This window comes from Salmo salar, chromosome ssa09 (assembly GCF_905237065.1).
Source record: "Salmo salar chromosome ssa09, Ssal_v3.1, whole genome shotgun sequence".
NCBI classification, from domain to species: Eukaryota; Metazoa; Chordata; class Actinopteri; order Salmoniformes; family Salmonidae; genus Salmo; species Salmo salar.
The window spans coordinates 101875438-101900449 of record NC_059450.1 but is presented as its reverse complement, the minus strand read 5'-3'; the positions used below and the strand labels follow the sequence as shown (position 1 = coordinate 101900449).

Here is a 25012-nt window from a genome sequence, read left to right as displayed (position 1 = left end):
AATCAAACCCACCCCAACCCCCTCCATGCTCTACCACATCAAATCAAACCCACCCCAACCCCCTCCATGCTCTACCAAATCAAACCCACCCCAACCCCCTCCATGCTCTACCAAATCAAACCCACCCCAACCCCCTCCATGCTCTACCAAACCCACCCCAAACCCTCCATGTTCTACCAAATCCAACCCACCCCAACTCCCTCCATGCTCTAACAAATCAAACCCACCCCGACCCCTCCATGCTCTACCAAATCAAACCCACCCCAACCCCCTCCATGCTCTACCAAACCCACCCCAACCCCTCCATCTTCTACCAAATGCAACCCACCCCAACCCCCTCCAAGCTCTACCAAATCAACCCCACCCCAACCCCTCCATGTTCTACCAAATCCAACCCACCCCAACTCCCTCCATGCTCTAACAAATCAAACCCACCCCGACCCCTCCATGCTCTACCAAATCAAACCCACCCCAACCCCTCCATGCTCTACCAAACCCACCCCAACCCCCTCCATGCTCTAACAAATCAAACCCACCCCGACCCCTCCATGCTCAACCAAATCAAACCCACCCCAACCCCCTCCATGCTCTACCAAATCAACCCCACCCCAACCCCCTCCATGCTCTACTAAATCCAACCCACCCCAACCCCTCCATGCTCTACCAAATCAAACCCACCCCAACCCCCTCCATGCACTACCAAATCAAACCCACCCCAACCCCTCCATGCTCTACCAAATCAAACCCACCCCAACCCCCTCCATGCTCTACCAAACCCACCTCAACCCCCTCCATGTTCTACCAAATCAAACCAACCCCAACCCCTCCATGTTCTACCAAACCCACCCCAACCCCTCCATGCTCTACCAAATCCTACCCAACCCAACCCCCTCCATGCTCTACCAAACCCACCTCAACCCCCTCCATGTTCTACCAAATCAAACCAACCCCAACCCCCTCCATGTTCTACCAAACCCACCCCAACCCCTCCATGCTCTACCAAATCCTACCCACCCCAACCCCCTCCATGCTCTACCAAACCCACCCCAACCCCTCCATGTTCTACCAAATCCAACCCACCCCAACCCCCTCCATGCTCTAACAAATCAAAACCCACCCCGACCCCTCCATGCTCAACCAAATCAAACCCACCCCAACCCCTCCATGCTCTACCAAATCAACCCCACCCCAACCCCCTCCATGCTCTACCAAATCAAACCCACCCCAACCCCCTCCATGCTCTACCAAATCAAACCCACCCCAACCCCTCCATGCACTACCAAATCAAACCCACCCCAACCCCTCCATGCTCTACCAAATCAAACCCACCCCAACCCCCTCCATGCTCTACCAAACCCACCTCAACCCCCTCCATGTTCTACCAAATCAAAACCACCCCAACCCCCTCCATGTTCTACCAAATCAAACCAACCCCAACCCCCTCCATGTTCTACCAAACCAAACCAACCCCAACCCCCTCCATGTTCTACCAAACCCACCCCAACCCCTCCATGCTCTACCAAATCCTACCCAACCCAACCCCTCCATGCTCTACCAAACCCACCCCAACCCTTCCATGCTCTACCAAATCAAACCTACCCCAACCTCCTCCATGCTCTACCAAATCAACCCCACCCCAACCCCTCCATGCTCTACCAAATCAAACCCACCCCACCCCCTCCATGCTCTACCAAATCAAACCCACCCCAACCCCTCCATGCTCTACCAAATCAAACCCACCCCAACCCCTCCATGCTCTACCAAACCCACCCCAACCCCTCCATGCTCTATCAAATCCAACCCACCCCAACCCCTCCATGCTCTACCAAATCAAACCCACCCCAACCCTTCCATGCTCTACCAAATCAAACCCACCCCAACCCCCTCCATGTTCTACCAAACCCACCCCAACCCCCTCCATGCTCTACCAAATCAAACCTACCCCAACCCCTCCATGCTCTACCATATCAAACCCACCCCGGCACCTCCATGCTCTACCAAATCAAACCTACCCCAACCTCCTCCATGCTCTACCAAATCAAACCCACCCCAACCCCCTCCATGCTCTACCAAACCCACCCCAACCCCCTCCATGTTCTACCAAATCAAACCCACCCCAACCCCCTCCATGCTCTACCAAATCAAACCCACCCCAACCCTTCCATGCTCTACCAAATCAAACCCACCCCAACCCCTCCATGTTCTACCAAACCCACCCCAACCCCCTCCATGCTCTACCAAATCAAACCCACCCCAACCCCCTCCATGCTCTACCAAATCAAACCCACCCAACCCCTCCATGCTCTACCAAATCAAACCCACCCCAACCCCCTCCATGCTCTACCAAACCCACCCCAACCCCTCCATGTTCTACCAAATCCAACCCACCCCAACCCCCTCCATGCTCTACCAAATCAAACCCACCCCAACCCCCTCCATGTTCTACCAAACCCACCCCAACCCCTCGATGCTCTACCAAATCAAACCCACCCCAACCCCCTCCATGCTCTACCAAATCAAACCCACCCTAACCCCCTCCATGCTCTACCAAATCAAACCCACCCCAACCCCCTCCATGCTCTACCAAATCAAACCCACCCCAACCCCTTCCATGCTCTACCAAATCAAACCCACCACAACCCCTCCATGTTCTACCAAATCAAACCCACCCCAAAACCAGACTTAAAGCAGGCATGATATACAATGAGTAATATAATCAAATAGTAAAGAATTTAAATAAAAAGTTAAAACGAGTGAATAATAATGATATCAATTGTAATTTGGGTTGGGTTATGGGAGTTATGAATTTAGCTGGGTCCATGTCTTCTACAAAGGACAGGAAAGGTTGCCAGATATTATAAAATGTAATTGCAGATCCCGTCACGGAGCAGAGTATTTTCTCTAGCTTGAGATGTTGCATATCTTCCTTTCCAATGGTTAAAGTAGGAGGAAACCCATCCTTCCACTTAAATTAGTAGAAAACGTCTAGCTAGAAGAGTAGTACATACCAGCCTGCCGCTCCATAGAACTGTTTAGAGGAGCCTCCTGTGGTGCCACTCCGTAGAACTGTTTAGAGGAGCCTCCTGTGGTGCCACTCCGTAGAACTGTTTAGAGGAGCCTCCTGCGGTGCCAGTCCGTAGAACTGTTTAGAGGGGCCTCCTGTGGTGCCAGTCCGTAGAACTGTTTAGAGGAGCCTCCTGATACAATAAAGGCAGAAGGTTCTATAGGTCTCTCCAGTATTCGGAGTGACACCACAGGAGGCTCCTCTAAACAGTTCTATAGGAGTGGCACCACAGGAGGCCCCTTTAGAGCTGTCTTCTTCCTCCAGTGTCGTAGAAAACGTCGCTCAAATTGATATTCAGAAATCTGTCAATTTCGTGCATATCCAAAACGTGTAATAACTTAGCAGGAGCCTGCTTACATCGGTCACAAGTGGAATCTGTCTGGTATAATCTTGGATCATTTTGCCTTTGACCAATGCAGCCGATTTAACTACTTTAAATTGATTTACAGCATGTCTTAGACATATATAGATGAAGAATGTATTCTCTGAAGCATACCAAGTTTCTTCTAAAAAGTTTTTCTCCTAAATCCTCTTCCCATTGGTTCTCTAGAGAGTTCAGGTAATCCAGATTGTTTGAGTTTAATAAAATATAGATCAAGTTTATGCCCCCTTTTGATATAAAGGGTCACTATAAACATAGAATCTAGAAGGGAGGGAGGTGGGTGTGATGGGAAGTGACTAGAGTATGAAGATACAAAACTAAGCAATTGCAGGTATCTAAATAAATGGGATCTAGGAATATTGACCTTTTTTGTACGAACTGTTCAAAAGATGCTAAATTCATATCAATGTACAAGTCGTTCAGTGAGGAGATCCCTTTTCCAGCCCAGATATGAAACGCCCGGTCTAATAATGATGGGGAGAATGTATGAATCTTTAATAATGGGGCAGAAGTTCAAAAATCAGTGAGACCAAACGATCGCCTGAACTGTTTCCAGAATTTTTGAGAATGTTTCACAGTAGGGTTTTTAACAGGCTCAGCTAATGCAAGTTTAGAGCAGAGTAAGGCTGCTAAGGAGGTGGGTCCACAGGATGAGATCTCCAACGTCATCCATTTTGGGCCTGTAACATCAGGGACTTCTGTCATTCAATATAGAATGATTCTTATATTAGCTGCCCAGTAATAATATGCAACGTTCGGAAGTGCTAGACCACCCTGGGGACAAGATCTCTGCAATACGTTCTTAAGTTCTTACATTTTTCTAGTTCCAGATAAAAGCAGATGTCAGTGTAGCTATGGAGATTTAAAAAAATAATTTATCAGAAATATAGAAATACATTGAAATAAGGTGTAAAAACCGAATTAATAAAAATACATTCATTTTAACGGTGTTAATTCTTCCGCCCGAAGAAAGAGAGCGTAAATCCCAGCGTTCAACATTCTGTTTCAGGCGGAGGATCAATGGAGAGACATTGTCTTTATAGAGATCTTTGAGATTGTGTGTAGTGATTCTAAAGGGCACATGACTAAAAGAGTTTGTATCTCAGAAGGATTAATAGGCATCAATTCATGATTTTATAGATGAACCTTCTACCCAGATATTTACCATCTGTCTTTAGTAGAACCTGGATCTCTGGAAGACCAGTTAAAGGGTCAGACATATACACTGCTCAAAAAAATAAAGGGAACACTTAAACAACACATCCTAGATCTGAATGAAAGAAATAATCTTATTAAATACTTTTTTCTTTACATAGTTGAATGTGCTGACAACAAAATCACACAAAAAGAATCAATGGTAATCCAATTTATCAACCCATGGAGGTCTGGATTTGGAGTCACACTCAAAATTAAAGTGGAAAACCACACTACAGGCTGATCCAACTTTGATGTAATGTCCTTAAAACAAGTCAAAATGAGGCTCAGTAGTGTGTGTGGCCTCCACGTGCCTGTATGACCTCCCTACAATGCCTGGGCATGCTCCTGATGAGGTGGCGGATGGTCTCCTGAGGGATCTCCTCCCAGACCTGGACTAAAGGCATCCGCCAACTCCTGGACAGTCTGTGGTGCAACGTGGCGTTGGTGGATGGAGCGAGACATGATGTCCCAGATGTGCTCAATTGGATTCAGGTCTGGGGAACGGGCGGGCCAGTCCATAGCATCAATTCCTTCCTCTTGCAGGAACTGCTGACACACTCCAGCCACATGAGGTCTAGCATTGTCTTGCATTAGGAGGAACCCAACCGCACCAGCATATGGTCTCACAAGGGGTCTGAGGATCTCATCTCGGTACCTAATGGCAGTCAGGCTACCTCTGGCGAGCACATGGAGGGCTGTGCGGCCCCCCCACCATGACTGACCCACCACCAAACCGGTCATGCTGGAGGATGTTGCAGGCAGCAGAAAGTTCTCCACGGCGTCTCCAGAGCCTGTCACGTCTGTCATGTGCTCAGTGTGAACCTGCTTTCATCTGTGAAGAGTACAAGGCGCCAGTGGCGAATTTGCCAATCTTAGTGTTCTCTAGGAAATGCCAAACATCTTGCACGGTGTTGGGCTGTTAGCACAACCCCCACCTGTGGACGTCGGGCCCTCATACCACCCTCATGGAGTCTGTTTCTGACTGTTTGAGCAGACACATGCACATTTGTGGCCTGCTGGAGGTCATTTTGCAGGGCTCTGGCAGTGCTCCTCCTGCTCCTCCTTGCACAAAGGCGGAGGTAGTGGTCCTGCTGCTGGGTTGTTGCCCTCCTACAGCCTCCTTCACGTCTCCTGATGTACTGGCCTGTCTCCTGGTAGCGCCTCCATGCTCTGGACACTACGCTGACAGACACAGCAAACCTTCTTGCCACAGCTCGCATTGATGTGCCATCCTGGATGAGCTGCACTACCTGAGCCACTTGTGTGGGTTGTAGACTCCGTCTCATGCTACCACTAGAGTGAAAGCACCGCCAGCATTCAAAAGTGACCAAAACATCAGCCAGGAAGCATAGGAACTGAGAAGTGGTCTGTGGTCACCACCTGCTGAACCACTCCTTTATTGGGGGTGTCTTGCTTATTGCCTATAATTTCCACCTGTTGTCTATTCCATTTGCACAACAGCATGTGAAATTTATTGTCAATCAGTGTTGCTTCCTAAGTGGACAGTTTGATTTCACAGAAGTGTGATTGACTTGGAGTTACATTGTGTTGTTTAAGTGTTCCCTTTATTTTTTTGAGCAGTATATATATAATGTCATCCGCATAGAGTGAAACTTTATGCTCTAAGCCCCCTCTTATAATGCCTTTGGTAGTGGTGTTATCATGTATTGCTATGGTTAAATGCTCAATTGTGATGGCAAACAGCTGACGGGATAGAGGACAACCCTTATCCCACGTTATCACATATACTCCCTCTCCGGCCTCTAGGTCATCAGGCTGCTGATTATCCTGCACACCTGTCACCATCGTCTCATGACAATCACCTGGACTCCATCACCTCCTTGATTATCTTCCCTATATCTGTCACTCCCCTTGGATCTTTCCTCAGGTGTTATTGACTCTGTTTCTGACTCTGTTTTCATGTCAGTGCGTTGTTTGTGTCTCGTGTTCATTGTTTGTTTTATTTATTAAAACACACACTCCCTGAACATGCTTCCCAAATCTCAGTGCACTCGTTACACAAGTTGAAGTTGGAAATAGGATGAAATTGTCATGACTTCTACCGAAGTTGATGCCCCTCCTTGTTCGGGTGGTGCTCGGCGGTCGACGTCACCGGTCTTCTAGCCACCATTGATCTGTTTTTAATTTTCCATTGGTTTTGTCTGGTCTCCTTACACACCTGTTTCTTATCCCAGTAATTACATGTTGTGTATTTAACCCTCTGTTTCCCCTCATATCCTTGTCGGTGATTGTTTGTTATGTTATGTACGTGTTGTTTATGTATCGTGTGCGACGGGTTATTTGTTTACCCGGATAATTTTTCTACGTTGGTTTTGGAGTTAGTTTTTTGTTAATAAATACTCCATTTTTTAAACCACTCTGGTTTCTCCTGCAGCTGACTTCCCTGCCACCTACATACACGGATAATGACAGAAATGTTGTTATTTGTGCACACTGCAGCCAGGGGAGGAGTAAAGGACTTTGATCCAGGAAATAACATTTTGACCGAATCTAAATAGTTTGAGAGTATAAAACAGATACTCCCACTCCACCTGATCAAACGCCTTCTCAGCATCAAGTGATAACATTATCTCTGGACTGTCAGATGAAGAGGGGTTAAAGTATATTATAAAGACGTCTGATGTTGAAAAAATTTATTTTTGATGAATCCAGTTTGATCTGTAGAGATAATGGAGGGAAGGACTGACTCAAAACCAGTTTGATCTGTAGAGATAATGGAGGGAAGGACTGACTCAAAACCAGTTTGATCTGTAGAGATAATGGAGGGAAGGACTGACTCAAAACCAGTTTGATCTGTTAGAGATAATGGAGGGAAGGACTGACTCAAAACCAGTTTGATCTGTAGAGATAATGGAGGGAAGGACTGACTCAAAACGGCAGGCAATCATCTTAGATTTCAGTCAAGAAATGTACCTTTATGAACCACACTCAACAGTTTTAAATTTACTCTTACATTTTTTTCCTTGTTCAGAATAAGTGAAGTACATGTTTGTCTCATTGTTGAGGGTAAAGAGTTTTGAGGAGAATGATTCCTCAAATACGGAAAGCAAGAGTTGATCTGAGATTTTTTTTTTTAAGAATTCGCTCAGAAATCCGTCGGGTCCACGGGATTTACCACACTGCATAGATTTAATTGCCAACACAATCTCTTGTACAGAGAACTGTTCTTCTAATTCAGCAGGTATCTCAGGTTCAACTGTAGGAATATCTAAGTTCTCAAAGAAGGTGTGGAGTAAGGTAGCATTATCAGGTGATTCCGAAGTGTATAATTGTGAGTAACAGTTATGAAAGCATGAACTGACCTCTAAATCATCAATACCTGTGTTACCCAGCTCGTCAGTTATCTCAGGTATGGTTAGATTTGGAGTTCTCTGACACAGCTGATGTGCTAGAATTTTCCCTGATTTCTCTCCATGTTCATCATTTTTGCATCAAGATTTACTATTTCGATTTTCAGCCTGTCGAGTTGAAAGAAGATCAAACTCTGTCTGAAGTGTCAAACGTTGTTTCTGCGGATGAAGAGTGTGAATATGCCATATTCAAATCCAATAATTTATTTGTAAGTTCCCCTGGGTGTTGAATATTGCACTTCCTTAATCTTGCGCAGTATGAAGTAATTTGGCCCCTTAGATAAGCCTTCATTGATTCCCATACTGAGACATTCCAGGGGTTTGATTAAACTGGAGAAACAGATCAATCTGAGATGATATAAAAGCAACGAAGGTTTCTTCTGATAGCAGTAGTGAGTTAAGACACCAAGGGTTTCTTCTGATAGCAGTAGTGAGTTGAGACACCAAGGGTTTCTTCTGATAGCAGTAGTGAGTTAAACCACCAAGGGTTTCTTCTTCTGATTGCAGTAGAAACCTTAGAGTGTTTTCTATCCAAATCTACTAATTATATGCATATTCTCGTTTCTGGGCAAGAGTAGTAACCAGTTTAAATCGGGTATGTTTTTTATCCGGCCGTGAAAATACTGCCCCCTAGCCCCAACAGGTTAAGCCACCAAGGGTTTCTTCTTATAGCAGTAGTGAGTTAAACCACCAAGGGTTTCTTCTGAAAGCAGTAGTGAGTTAAGACACCAAGGGTTTCTTCTGATAGCAGTAGTGAGTTAAGACACCAAGGGTTTCTTCTGATAGCAGTAGTGAGTTAAAACACCAAGGGTTTCTTCTGATAGCAGTAGTGAGTTGAGACACCAAGGGTTTCTTCTGATAGCAGTAGTGAGTTGAGACACCAAGGGTTTCTTCTGATAGCAGTAGTGAGTTAAGACACCAAGGGTTTCTTCTGATAGCAGTAGTGAGTTAAACCACCAAGGGTTTCTTCTGATAGCAATAGTGAGTTAAACCACCAAGGGTTTCTTCTGATTGCAGTAGTGAGTTAAGACACCAAGGGTTTCCTCTGATAGACACCAAGGGTTTCTTTTGATAGCAGTAGTGAGTTAAGATACCAAGGGTTTCTTCTGATAGCAGTAGTGAGTTAAGACACCAAGGGTTTCTTCTGATAGCAGTAGTGAGTTAGGACACCAAGGGTTTCTCTGATAGACACCAAGGGTTTCTTCTGATAGCAGTAGTGAGTTAGGACACCAAGGGTTTCCTCTGATAGACACCAAGGGTTTCTTCTGATAGCAGTAGTGAGTTAAGACACCAAGGGTTTATTCTGATAGCAGTGGTGAGTTAAGACACCAAGGGTTTCTTCTGATTGCAGTAGTGAGTTAAGACACCAAGGGTTTCTTCTGATAGCAGTTGTGAGTTAAGAAACCAAGGGTTTCTTCTGATTGCAGTAGTGAGTTAAGACACCAAGGGTTTCTTCTGATAGCAGTAGTGAGTTAATACACCAAGGGTTTCTTCTGATTGCAGTAGTGAGTTAAGACACCAAGGGTTTCTTTTGATAGCAGTAGTGAGTTGAGACACCAAGGGTTTCTTCTGATAGCAGTAGTGAGTTAAGACACCAAGGGTTTCTTCTGATTGCAGTAGTGAGTAAAGACACTAAGGGTTTCTTCTGATTGCAGTAGTGAGTTAAGACACCAAGTGTTTCTTCTGATTGCAGTAGTGAGTAAAGACACTAAGGGTTTCTTCTGATTGCAGTAGTGAGTTAAGACACCAAGGGTTTCTTCTGATAGCAGTAGTGAGTTAATACACCAAGGGTTTCTTCTGATTGCAGTAGTGAGTTAAGACACCAAGAGTTTCTTTTGATAGCAGTAGTGAGTTGAGACACCAAGGGTTTCTTCTGATAGCAGTAGTGAGTTAAGACACCAAGGGTTTCTTCTGATTGCAGTAGTGAGTTAAGACACCATGTCACGTCTTGACCATAGTAAGTGGTTATTTTCTATGGTAGAGTAGGTCAGGGCATGACAGGGGGTGTTTGTCTATGTTTTGTAGTTCTATGTTCAGTTTCTAGTTTTGTATTTCTATGTTGGTTTTGTTTGGAATGACCTCCAATTAGAGGCAGCTGGTTGTCGTTGTCTCTAATTGGAGGTCATATTTAAGTTGATGTTTGTCCCACCTGTTTTTGTGGGTGATTATTTGTGAGTAGTGTTTGTTTCTCCTCTGCGTCACGGTTTGTTGTTTTGTAGATTTCAGTTATTTGATGTATTGCATAGTTTTCACGGATTATGTCACGGTAGTCGTAGGATTGAGACCAAAACGCAGCGGGTATATGTACACTCATCTTCTTTTATTTGGACTAAGAAGGGAAACCAAAACAAATATGAAGTGCTTCTAGCTGTCACATCCTGACCATAGCCGGGAGCCTCCAGCAACGCTCCCCAGCCCGGGGCCTCCAGCGACGCTCCTCAGCCCGGGGCCTCCAGCGACACTCCTCAGCCCGGAACCTCCAGCAACGCTCCTCAGCCCTGGGCCTCCAGCGACGCTCCCCAGCCTGGGGTCTCCAGCGGCGCTCCCCAGTCCGGAGCCTCCAAGGGCGGTCCGCAGCCCAGAGTCTTCAGCGGCGGTTGGCGGTCCGAAGCCCCCGGCGATGATCCATGGTCTGGTTCCTCCGGACATACAGAAGCGGGGTGATCAGCGGGCGGTGGGGGTACTACGCCCGGAACCAGAGCCGCCGCCATAGACATTAGTCACCCACCCTACCCTCCCTTTGTGTTTTTTTTTTGGGGGTTGTTGCTTGGGGGGGTTTTGTTGTTGTTTTTGTAGGTGCGGTTGGAGTCCGCACATTTGTCACGTCCTGACCGTAGTAAGTTGTTATTTTCTATGGTAGAGTAGGTCAGGGCGTGACAGGGGGTGTTTGTCTATGTTTTGTATTTCTATGTTCAGTTTCTAGTTTTGTATTTCTATGTTGATTTTGTTTGGTATGATCTCAAATTAGAGGCAGCCGGTTGTCGTTGTCTCTAATTGGAGGTCATATTTAAGTTAATGTCTGTCCCACTTGTTTTCTGTGGGTGATTATATTTTGTGAGTAGTGTTTGTTCCTCCTGCGTCACGGTTGTTGTTTTTGTCCTTCAGTTTATTTTTTGTATTGCATTAAGTTTCACAGTTTAATAAATATGTGGAACGAAACAGACGCTGCATTTTGGTCCGATCATTCAAACAACCGTGACAGTAGCGAGGAACAGTACACCTCTGGAGTAGAGAGCCCTGCTGAAATAGTGAAGGATTTAAAACAAGTTGTGCATAATAAATAATAAACAGTTTTCATGACTCCAACCTAAATGTATGTAAACTTCTGACATCATCTGTATGTTGTAAACTTTCATTCGTAGGCTAGGTTCTAGCAACCTCATGATGGGTAGAGGGAAAATTAGATTTTCATGTAGTAGGCTAAACCTATCACTGTTACGTTGAACTGGGTGAATGGAATATGAATGACAGTTATCCAATATGCTGTAATAGAAATAAGGCCTTGAAAAAAAAAGTCTTAAACGACCACGGATGATACATATCAACAGTATGAAATAACACACATGGAATCATGTAGTAACCAAAAAAGTGTTAAACAAACAAAAAATATATTTTAAATTCTTCAAAGTAGCCAGCCTTTGACTTTGACAGCTTTGCACACTCTGGGCATTCTCTCAACCAGCTTCATGAGGAATGATTTTTCAACAGTCTTGAAGGAGTTCCTACATGTGTTGAGCACTTGTTGGCTCCTTTTCTTTCACTCTGCTGTCTGACTCATCCCAAACCATCTTAACTGGGTTGAAGTTGGGTGATTGTGGAGGCCAGGTCATCTGATGCAGCACTCCATCACTCTCCTTCTTGGTCAAATAGCCCTTACACAGCCTGGAGGTGTGTTGGGTCATAGTCCTGTTGAAAAACAAATGATAGTCCCACTAAGCCCAAACCAGATGGGAAGGCATATCGCTGCAGAATGCTGTGGTAGCCATGCTGGTTAAGAGTGCCTTGAATTCTAAATAAATCACAGACAGTGTCACCAGCAAAGCACCCACACACCATAACACAACCTCCTCCATGCTTCACGGTGGGAACCACACATACAGATAGGATCTGTTCACCCACACCACGTCTCACAAAGACAAAGCAGTTAGAAGGAAAAGTCTCCAATTTGGACCCTAATTGGTAAAAGACCAAGTCCATATTATGGCAAGAACAGCTCAAATAAACAAAGAGAAACGACAGTTCATCATTACTTTAACACATTGAAGTCAGGCAATACGGAAAATGTCATGTTTCTTCAGGTGCAGCCGCAAAAACCATCAAGCGCTGTGATGAAACTGGCTCTCATGAGGACCACCACAGGAATTGAAGACCCAGAGTTACCTCTGCTGCAGTGGATAAGTTCATTAGAGTTACCAGCCTCAGAAATTGCAGTCCAAATAAATACTTTACAGTTCAAGTAACAGACACATAAACATCAAATGTTCAGAGGAGACTGTGAAATCAGGCCTTCATAGTGAAATTACTGCAAAGAAAACACTACTAAAAGGGCAACAATAAGAATAAGAGACTTGCTTTGACCAAGAAACACGAGCAATGGACATTAGACCGGTGGAAAGTTGTCCTTTGGTTTGGAGCTATCTTCTGGTTACCCCCCCGCCTTGTCAAAACACAACTGATTGGCTAAAACGCATTAACTTGTTATGGATAGGGGGCAGTATTTTCACGGCCGGATAAAAAACGTACCCGATTTAATCTGATTATTACTCCTGCCCAGAAACTAGAATATGCATATAATTATTAGCTTTGGATAGAAAACACTCCAAAGTTTCTAAAACTGTTTGAATTGTGTCTGTGAGTATAACAGAACTCATTTGGCAGGCTAAAACCTGAGAAGATTCCAAACAGGAAGCGCCCTCTCTGACTATTTCTTGGTCTTCTTGATCATCTCTATCCAAAACAGGGGATCTCTGGCATAACGTGACATTTTCTAACGCTCCCATAGGCTCTCAGAAGGCGGCAGAACGGTGAATGATGACTTTGCAGGCCATGGCTGAAAAACAGTAGCGCATTTGGATAGTGGTCGATCTGAGAACAATGAGACTGGGGGCGCGTGCACGAGCCGACACCATGTTTTTATATTTTCGTCTTTGAACGAAAACAGGGTTTCCCGGTCGGAATATTATCGCTTTTTTACGAGAAAAATCGCATAAAAATTTATTTTAAACAGCATTTGACATGCTTCGAAGTACGGTAATGGAATATTTTGAATTTTTTGGTCACGAAACGCGCCGGGTGCGTCACCCTTCTTTACCCTTCAGATAGTGTCTTGAATGCACGAACAAAACGCCGCTATTTGAATATAACTATGGATTATTTGGAACCAAACCAACATTTGTTATTGAAGTAGAAGTCCTGGGAGTGCATTCTGACGAAGAACAGCAAAGGTAATCCAATTTTTCTTATAGTAAATCTGAGTTTGGTTAGTACCAAACTTGGTGGGTGTCAAAATAGCTAGCCATGATGGCCGGGCTATCTACTCACAATATTGCAAAATGTGCTTTCACCGAAAAGCTATTTTAAAATCGGTGGCATAAAGGAGTTCTGTATCTATAATTCTTAAAATAATAGTTATGTTTTTTGTGAACGTTTATCGTGAGTAATTTAGTAAATTCACCGGAAGTGTTCGGTGGGAATGCTAGTTCTGAACGTCACATGCTAATGTAAAGAGCTGGTTTTTGATATAAATATGAACTTGATTGAACAAAACATGCATGTGTTGTATAACATAATGTCCTAGGAGTGTCATCTGATGAAGATCATCAAAGGTTAGTGCTGCATTTAGCTGTGGTTTGGGTTTATGTGACCTTATATGCTAGCTTGAAAAATGGGTGTCTGATTATTTCTGGCTGGGTACTCTGCTGACATAATCTAATGTTTTGCTTTCGCTGTAAAGCCTTTTTGAAATCGGACAGTGTGGTTAGATAAAGGAGAGTCTTGTCTTTAAAATGGTGTAAAATAGCCATATGTTTGAAGTATTGAAGTTTTTGGATTTTTGAGGAATTTGTAATTCGCGCCACGCCTATCATTGGATATTGGAGCAGGTGTTCCGCTAGCGGAACGTCTAGATGTAAGAGGTTTTTAAGAAGGAAAGAAATTCCACAAATTCACTTTTACCAAGGCACACCTGTTAATTGAAATGCAATCCAGGTGACTACCTCATGAAGCTGGTTGAGAGAATGCCAAGAGTGTGCAAAGCTGTCAAGGCAAAGGGTGGCTACTTTGAAGAATCTCAAATATAAAACATATTTTGATTTGTTTAACACTTTTTTTTACTACATGTATCCATATGTGTTAATTCATAGTTTTGATGTCTTCATTATTATTCTACAATGAAGAAAATAGTACAAATATAGAAAAACCCTGAGTATGTGTGTCCGAACCTTTGACTGGTAGTTTATATATAAATATATACAGGAAATACATTAAGTAATACCTTTTTAAGAATGATTTCCTGTTGCATTCAAAGATAACCAACCTACAGCACTAGTCTTAACTTCACTTCACTCGCATCATCCTTGTGGTAGAGAGAGATAAACATGTTAATGCTTTCAGTGATTACACATAAAGGAAGATAGTTCCTACATGATAGTGCTTGCTTTGTTATCCAACTGATCATCCTGTGAACCCCATTCATTGCTGCTTGCAGGTATATATTTGTTTTTCTAACCCTTCCCTCCCTTTTTCTTTCTCTTCCATTAGGTTGGATGTCTACAGGAAAGTCCCCAAAGACCTGACCCAGCCCACGTACACAGGAGCTGTGGGTCAGTAGCCCACACACACACACACACACACACACACACACACACACACACACACACACACACACACACACACACACACACACACACACACACACACACACACACACACACACACACACACACACACACACACACACACACACACACACTTCTCATGGTTCAGTTGGTCTACTCACCTATCAGAGTGCAGGTATGTACCTGTCACCTCATGGTTCAGTTAGTCTACTCACCTGTCAGAGTGCAGGTATGTACCTGTCATAGTATAGGTACTGCCATACTCCAGGAACTTCTCCATTTAGGTAGGTGCAGTGGCGTCATACACCCATTATTTTAGAGGGGGCACAAGGTACGTGAGGACGGAGGCGGGTTGGCACCCCTTCTGGAAGTTAGACAATTTAGCATTTTTCAAATACCTGAAACATCTTTTCCCTGCAATCTAGAGCTATAATCATTATGCCTAATTCTTTAAAAAAATATATATATATATATTTCATACCTCTGGCCCATCACTGGCAGCTCAAATCAAACACTGTGTGTGTCACTCCACACCAGGGGTGGGTACCACAAAAAAACGGCTCTCATCATGAGGGGTCGCAGTGGCTCGTGGGTCTGCGTACCCACATCCATAACCCCCACCCATATCCATACCCCCACCCATAACCCCCACCCATACCCACATCTATACCCCCACCGATACCCATACCCCCACACCCACATCTATAACCCTCACCCTGCCAGCAAAACATTTTAGCTGTCACCCTCGTGACAGCCAAGAGAAAACATTTAGGTTTTAAAGTTGATTTCCTTTTTCCAATTCTATACATGTTGCCATAGGTTGGAGGCAAATGTCATCAGTTTTTTATCAGACTTACCAATCTACCTTTGTTTGGCTGACATGGGCTTATTGAGTGAGTGCTAATGAAAAAACACATTTTGAAATGGCACCTTGGTGTTTTCTGTTATTCTAACTCTCAACAGTAAGTTGAGACCCCGACTGAAAACATCATAACAATAATATATTATTTTAAATACTGCATGTACTAGACGTACCTAGCATCCTGCCCAGGCATCTGTAGGGAGAATGGGGGGGTGGGGGGGAATACTCTTTGCCTGCCCCCCCCCCAAAAAAAATATTGCTGAGAAATCTTTTTTTTTTATAAATAATTATAATGAAATGTTGGCTTTTAAAAGGAAGATCAGTAATTAATTTATCATCAGAAATTAAGTAAACACGACCAATATGGGCATAACGCCACTGGGTACCGTGGATACCTGCCATGACTCAGGTGAAACATAACCGTGTGTAAGAGAACGGTAATGATTACCTGTGCCCCGCCTCCTCAGCCCTCAGGCGTTACATAACTGTCAGTCAGTCCTCTGGTATCCGGTAGAATCTTTTTGTTTCTTTTGTTCTGTCATGTTGTTTTCCTGTTCGTCACCAGGCTGTCACTGTGTCAGGCGCCTGACAGTGATTAAAACACTGGGATTACTAGGAGATCAGATATGTGGTTGTTTTGTTACAGTTTACTAATCATTACCGGAATCGATTCATCATTGGCCCCATCTCTGATGACATCACAGGAGGATGTAAACCCGTTTATAGCCCTTGGGGTGCCCGTTAACATTGCCTTCGGGCATCACTGGGAGCAGGTCCCATGTTTATGATGTCATTGAGGCGGAGTGAGTCTCTCTCCATATTGACCCCTGACCCCTAGCCCCTACAGAATGTACTCAGAGGGGCACCCCTAGTCCCTTGTGAAGACTGAAAGGTATTTAATTAGTGTAAAGAAATATGGTACAGATTCCTTTTATTGTATGGTAGGATACCATCTTGATAGCATAGTATTGATAGTATTTACAGTAGCCTTTCATATCTACAAGGAATGTCTCTGCTGCTGTCTAGGAGTCCAGTTAGTTATTTTCTTCTGAACAGGTAGACTCATAGTTCACACGTATTCACCACAGTGAACCCCTTACAGAGCCACCTCTCCCCTCTAAAGGTAACCTATTTAACCCTTTGTCTTGTGTTATCTGTTCCCGGATGCCAGTGGGTTCAGTCCCCTTCAGGGTTTTTTACTGATGTAAATAAACATGTTAGGTTAGTTTCATCAGTCCCAAAGTTAGCACAAATACATGACATATTAATACTTACGAGCCAAAAGATGTCTCAATAGATATTCCTAGTGCAGCCAAGTTGAAAGAATTAAAAACTTCTGTTATGTTTAAAAGAGCTTTTAGTTGTCTCACCATAAGCCAGGCGACCAGACCTACAGTATTTGTGTAGATAAATGAACTTGGGCCTAGATTTCACATGACATTTAGTTTAGAAGCAGAAGTTTAGAAGTTACACCTAGTTGTGTCAACATGGTGACGTATAGTTACACTGTCACAGCTCTGACGATGTTACTGGGATCAGCTTCCACTAGCTGGCATCAATAACATGACCCCTCTCCTTCCAATGACCAGCACACACACACACACACACACACGCTCACACACACTCACTCACACACACTCACACACACGCTCACACACACACACACACACACGCTCACACACGCTCACACACGCTCACACACACACGCTCTCGCGCTCACACACGCTCACACACGCTCACACACGCTCTCACACACTCACACACTCACACACATGCTCACACACACACGCTCTCACACACACACACACACACACACACACACACACACACACACACACACACACACACACACACACACACACACACACACACACACTTACACACACTCACACACGCTCACACACACACGCTCTCACACACTCACAAACACACATACACTCACACATGCTCACACACAAACACACACACACACACTCTCACACACACACACACACACACACATACACGTCTTGTAAGGTAGAGAAAGATTACGTGTCCTGTCCTATAATGACCCTGAATGAGGGGCTGACACCATTCTATAGTCTGTCTTAGTTGAACATTTACCTGATGTAAACCTTTTAGAATCAACACCACAGGACAGCTCGTCCTATGATGCTGCTCAACCACAAGATCACATGACCCGCTGAGTACCTTGGAGACGGTCGCTGCGTAAACAAGCTTCACCTTGCTGAGAGAGATCCCCATGACTCACTGTCCGACTGCGGTCACGTGGTCTCCATGGCAACGAGAGAACCGGATGGACCGCTGTAACAGACAACTGGGGCAGAGCCCCAAATGGCACCCTATTCCCTACATAGTGTGCTACTTATCGGCCCTGGTCAAAAGTAGTGCACTCTATAGGGAACATGGTGCATTTGGGATGCGGCTCAGATCCTTCCTGTATTTAACATAGGCTGTTACATGTAAATATAGATCTCAGTACCAGAGGACTGGTCCAGGGTTCTGCAATAGGCTGTTACATGTAAATACAGATCTCAGTACCAGAGGTCTGGTCCAGGGTTCTACAATAGGTGGCCCTCCGGTCATTTTATTTGCCCCCCCCCCCATTTTTCAGAGCAAAAAACAAACAATATAAAAAAAATAAGTAAAAATATTTTCAGTTGTTTGACATAAAGACTGAGACATCACCATGTAATCAGCTCAGTGATTTTAATTGAGGAAATCTTTTCCCAAATATTCCATTCATAAATAGAGAGGGGCACATGCGATAATATTCAAATGTAATCAAGGTTTGAAATGATTCGGTTTTTGTCAAATAGTTTATCTGTTTGGGATTCCTGCTGTCAATTTGCAGCGTACATATTATAACTACACTCTGGCTAGGGGTACAGTCGTGGCCAAAAGTTTTGAGAATGACACAAATATTAATTTCCACAAAGTTTGCTGCTTCAGTGTCTTTAGATATTTTTGTCAGATGTTACTATGGAATACTGAAGTATAATTACAAGCATTTCATAAGTGTCAAAGGCTTTTATTGACAATTACATGAAGTTGATGCAAATAGTCAATATTTACAGTGTTGACCCTTCTTTTTCAAGACCTCTGCAATCCGCCCTGGCATGCTGTCAATTAACTTCTGGGCCATTCTTGCATAATCATTCTTGCATAATGTAACGGCTGTCTTTGGAGAGAGTGGACCAAGGCGCAGCGTGGTTAGTGCTCATCATGAATTTATTAAAGATCGAACACTTTAAACACAAAAAACAAGAAACCAACAGCCAAACAGTTCTGTCAGGTGCAAAACACTAAACAGAAAATATCTACCCACAAAACCCAAATGCTGCCTAAGTATGACTCCCAATCAGCAACAACGATGTACAGCTGTTCCTGATTGTGAGCCATACCCGGCCGAAAAAAAGCAATCCCCAACATAGAAATACAGACATAGAATGCCCACCCAAATCACACCCTGACCAAACCTAAATAGAGACATAAAAAGTCTCTCTCAGGTCAGGGCGTGACACATAATCAATGCTTGAAGTTTGTTAGAATTTGTGGGTTTTTGTTTGTCCACCCACCTCTTGAGGACTGACCACAAGTTCTCAATGGGATTAAGGTCGCTGTTTTGTTCCCCGAGCCACTTAGTTATCACTTTTGCCTTATGGCAAGGTGCTCCATCATGCTGGAAAAAGCATAGTTCGTTAACCAACCTGTTCCTGGATGGTTGGGAGAAGTTGCTCTCAGAGGATGTGTTGGTACCATTCTTTATTCATGGCTGTGTTCTTAGGCAAAATTGTGAATGAGCCCACTCCCTTGGCTGAGAAGCAACCCCACACATGAATGGTTCAGGATGCTTTACTGTTGGCATGACACAGGACTGATGGTAGCGCTCACCTTGTCTTCTCCGGACAAGTTTTTTTCCGGATGCCCCAAACAATCGGAAAGGGGATTCATCAGAGAAAATTACTTTACCGCAGTCCTCAGCAGTCCAATCCTTTTACCTTTTGCAGAATATCAGTCTGTCCCTGATGTTTTTCCTGGAGAGAAGTGGCTTCTTTGCTGCCCTTCTTGACACCAGGCCATCCTCCAAAAGTCTTCGCCTCACTGTGCATGCAGATGCACTCACACCTGCCTGCTGCCATTCCTGAGCAAGCTCTGTACTGGTGGTGCCCCGATCCCGCAGCTGAATCAACTTTAGGAGACGGTCCTGGTGCTTGCTGGACTTTCTTGGGCGCCCTGAAGCCTTCTTCACAACAATTGAACCGGTCTCCTTGAAGTTCTTGAGGATCTGATAAATGGTTGATTTAGGTGCAATCTTACTGGCAGCAATATCCTTGCCTGTGAAGACATTTTTGTGCAAAGCAATAATGATGGCACGTGTTTCCTTGCAGGTAACCATGGTTGACAGAGGAAGAACAATGATTCCAAGCACCACCCTCCTTTTGAAGCTTCCAGTCTGTTATTCGAACTCAATCAGCATGACAGAGTATAATATTTGTGTCATTCTCAAAACTTTTGGCCACGACTGTATACAGACATTTCACTACCTTTTCAATACAAAAAAAACCTGTTCATAGTAGAATTTTTGTTAAGTTCGGTACCTCTGTCAAATGTGTCTCATGTGATTGAGAGGATCAAGTCACCCTATCAGCACAGCCACTTTGTAGCGCCAAGAGAAAAGAGTCTGCTCCACTTCCTCATTCATTACTAGAGCTGTCTGGCTGCATTGTTAGCCTCCCACTCATCATGCTACACAGCTCCACTTCCTCATTCATTACTAGAGCTGTCTGGCTGCATTGTTAGCCTCCCACTCATCATGCTGCACAATTGGGTTGAGGTCGAGTGATTGTGGAGGCCAGGTCATCTGATGCAGCGCTTCGTCACTCTCCTTCTTGGCCAAATAGTCTGGAGGTGTGTTGGGTCATTGTCTTGTTGAAAAATAAAGGATAGTCCCATGAAGCAAAAACCAGATGGGATGGCGTATCACTGCAGAATGCTGTGGTAGCCATGCTGGTTAAGTGTGCCTTGAATTCTAAATAAATCACTGACCTTGTCCCCAGCAAAGCACCATCATACCTCCTCCTCCATGCTTCAAGGTGGGAACCACACATGCAGAGATCATCCGTTCACCTACTCTGCGTCTCACAAAGACACACGGTGGTTGGAACCAAAAATATCAAATTTAGACACATCAGACCAAAGTACAGATTTCCACCAGTCTAATGTCTGCTGCTCATTTTCTTGGCCCATGCAAGTCTCTTCTTCTTATTGGTGTCCTTTAGTAGTGGTTTCTTTGCAGCAATTCGACCATGAAGGCCTGATTCACACAGTCTCCTCTGAACAGTTGATGTTGAGATGTGTCTGTTACTTGAACTCTGAAGAATTTATTTGGGCTGCAATTTCTGAGGCTGTTAACTCTAATGAACTTATCCTCTGCAGCAGAGGTAACTCTGGGTCTTCCTTTCCTGTGGCGGTCCTCATGAGAGCCAGTTTCATCACAGCGCTTGATAGTTTTTCCGGCTGCACTTCAAGAAACTTGAAATGTTCCGTATTGACGTACCTTCATGTCTTAAAGTAATGATGAACTGTCATTTCTCTTTGTTTATTTGAGCTGTTCTTGCCATAATATGGACTTGGTCTTTTACCAAATAGGACTATCTTCTGTATAACACCCCTACCTTGTCACAACACAACTGATTGGCTGAAACGCATTTAGGAGGAAAGAAATGCCACAAATGAACTTTTACCAATGCACACCTCTTAATTGAAATGCATTCCAGGTGACTAACTCATGAAGCTGGTTGAGAGAATGCCAAGAGTGTGTAAAGCATGGCTACTTTGAAGAATATCCACACTTGTTTTGGTTATTACATGATTCCATGTGTGTTATTTCATAGTTTTGATGTCTTCACTATTATTCTACAATGTAGAAAATATGGTTCCCAGCCCAAAATAATTGATTTGGTTTAACAGTCTGTACCTCTCAATTAACAAATCTGTGTAAATCCTCTCCTCTCCTCTCCTCTCCTCTCCTCTCCTCTCCTCTCCTCTCCTCTCCTCTCCTCTCCTCTCCTCTCCTCTCCTCTCCTCTCCTCTCCTCTCCTCTCCTCCACAGCATCCATCATCTGCTGTGTCTTCATGTTGTTGTTGTTCCTCTCAGAGCTGAAGGGATTCATAGCCACTGAAATGTAAGTACACACACATATATAAATATATATACACACACACCACCTCTACCACTACCACTACCACCACCACTACCCCTACCCCTACCTCTACCACTACCTCTACCTCTACCACTACCTCTACCTCTACCAATACCTCTACCTCTACCTCTACCACTACCTCTACCACTACCTCTACCTCTACCACTACCTCTACCACTACCTCTACTTCTACCACTACCTCTACCACTACCTCTACCTCTAAAACTACCACTACCTCTAACCCACTACCTCTACACATCTACCACTACCTCTACCTCTACCACTATCTCTACCACTACCTACACCACTACCACTACCACTACCTCTGCCTCTACCTTAACCTCTACCACTACCTTTGCCTCTACCCCTCTACCTCTACCTCTACCCCTCTACCACTACCTCTACCTCTACCACTACCTCTACCACTACCTCTACCTCTACCACTACCACTAACTCTCTACCACTACCTACACCACTACTTCTACCACCACCTCTACCATTACCTCTACCACTACCTCTACCACTACCACTACCTACACCACTACCTCTACCACTACCTCTACCACTACCTCTACCACTACCTATACCACTACCTACACCACTACCTCTACCACTACCTCTACCTCTACCACTACCTACACCACTACCTCTACCACTACCTCTACCTCTACCACTACCTCTACCAGTACCTCTCTACCACCACCTACACCACTACCTCTCCCTCTACCTCTACCTCTACCTCTACCACTACCTCTCTACCACTACCTACACCACTACCACTACCTACACCTCTACCACTACCTCTAACTCTACCTCTACCACTACCTCTACCACTACCACTACCTCTACCTCTACCTCTACCTCTATCACTATCACTACCACCACCTCAACCTCTACCACGACCTCTACCACGACCTCGACCTCTACCTCTAAACCTCTACCACAACCTCTACCTCTACCACTACCCCTCTACCTCTACCACTACCTCTACCTCTACCCCTACCACTACCTCTACCACTACCACTACCTCTACCACTACCTCTACCTCTTCCTCTATACCACTACCTCTACCACTCTACCTCTACCTCTAGCCCTACAACTACCTCTACCTCTACCACTACCTCTATCACTACCTCTACCCCTCTACCTTTACCTCAACCCCTGTACCACTACCTCTAACCTACTACCCCTCTACCACTACCTCTACCCCTATCACTACCTCTACCACTAACACTACCTCTACCCCTCTACCTCTACCCCTCTAGCCCTCTACCTCTAGCCCTCTACCTCTACCCCTCTACCCCTCTATCTCTACCTCTACACCTCTACCTCTACACCTCTAGCCCTCTACACCTACTTCTACCACTACCTCTCTCCCACTACCTCTACCCCTCTACCACTACCTCTACTTCTACCACTACCACTACCTCTCTACCACTACCTCTCTCCCACTAACTCTCAACCACTACCTCTGCCCCTACCTCTACCTCCTTCTCTACCACTACCTCTCTACCACTACCTCTACCAGTACCTCTACCTCTACTCCTACCTCTACCTCTACCCCTACCTCTACCTCTCTACCTCTACATTTACCCCTACCTCTACAACTTCCTCTACCACTACCTCTACCTCTACCACTACCACTACCTCTACCTCTACCTCTACAACTACCTCTATCTCTCTACCACTACCCCTCTACCTCTAGCACTACCTCTAGCACTACCACTACCTCTAGCACTACCTCTACCACTACCACTACCACTACCTCTACCACTACCCCTCTACTTTTCCAACTCTACCACTACCACAACCACTACCACTACCCCTCTACCACTACCACTACCTCTACCACTACCTCTACCCCTCTACCTCTACCCCTACCACTACCACTACCCATCTACCCCTCTACCTCTAACACTACCTCTACCACTATCACTACTCCTCTACCCCTCTACCACTACCTCTACCTCTACCTACACACCTACCTCTACCTCTAGCCCTCTACCTCTACCACTACCCCTCTAACTCTACCCCTACCTCTACAACTACCTCTACCACTACCTCTACCACTACCTCTACCACTACCTCTACCCCTACCTCTACCCCTACCTCGACCACTGCCTCTACCACTGCCTCTCTACCACTACAACTACCACTACAACTACCTCTACCTCTACCTCTACCTATCTACCACTACCTCTACCACTCTACCACTACCTCTACCACTACCACTACCACTACCCCTCTACTTCTACCCCTCTACCTCTACCACTACCTCTACCCCTCTACCCCTCTACCTCTACCCCTCTACCTCTTCCACTACCTCTACCACTACCACTACCTCTACCTCTTCCTTTACCACTACCTCTACCCCTCTACCTCTACCCCTCTAAGTCTACCCCTCTACGTCTACCCCTCTACCTCTTCCACTCCCTCTACCACTACCACTACCTCTACCTCTACTCTACCTACACCACAACCACTACCTCTACCACTACCACAACCGCTACCACTACCCCTCTACTTCTACCCCTCTACCTCTACCACTACCTCTACCCCTACCTCTACCCCTACCTCGACCACTGCCTCTACCACTGCCTCTCTACCACTACAACTACCACTACAACTACCTCTACCTCTACCTCTACCTATCTACCACTACCTCTACCACTCTACCACTACCTCTACCACTACCACTACCACTACCACTACCCCTCTACTTCTACCCCTCTACCTCTACCACTACCTCTACCCCTCTACCCCTCTACCTCTACCCCTCTACCTCTTCCACTACCTCTACCACTACCACTACCTCTACCTCTTCCTTTACCACTACCTCTACCCCTCTACCTCTACCCCTCTAAGTCTACCCCTCACGTCTACCCCTCTACCTCTTCCACTCCCTCTACCACTACCACTACCTCTACCTCTACTCTACCCACACCACAACCACTACCTCTACCACTACCACAACCGCTACCACTACCCCTCTACTTCTACCCCTCTACCTCTACCACTACCTCTACCCCTCTACCCCTCTACCTCTACCCCTCTACCTCTTCCACTACCTCTACCACTACCTCTACCTCTTCCT

The 25012-nt window shown here is 45.0% G+C and overlaps 1 protein-coding gene across 1 annotated transcript in view; it reads left to right on the top strand.

Annotated features, from left to right (window-relative positions):
* The window catches only part of LOC106591096 (endoplasmic reticulum-Golgi intermediate compartment protein 1), a 92650-nt gene that overhangs the window by 31438 nt on the left and 36200 nt on the right, over positions 1–25012 (top strand). Inside the window, 2 exon segments of the mRNA XM_045725004.1 lie at positions 14664–14835; positions 21828–21900. Of these exon segments, the coding sequence (XP_045580960.1) occupies positions 14664–14835; positions 21828–21900 (245 nt within the window).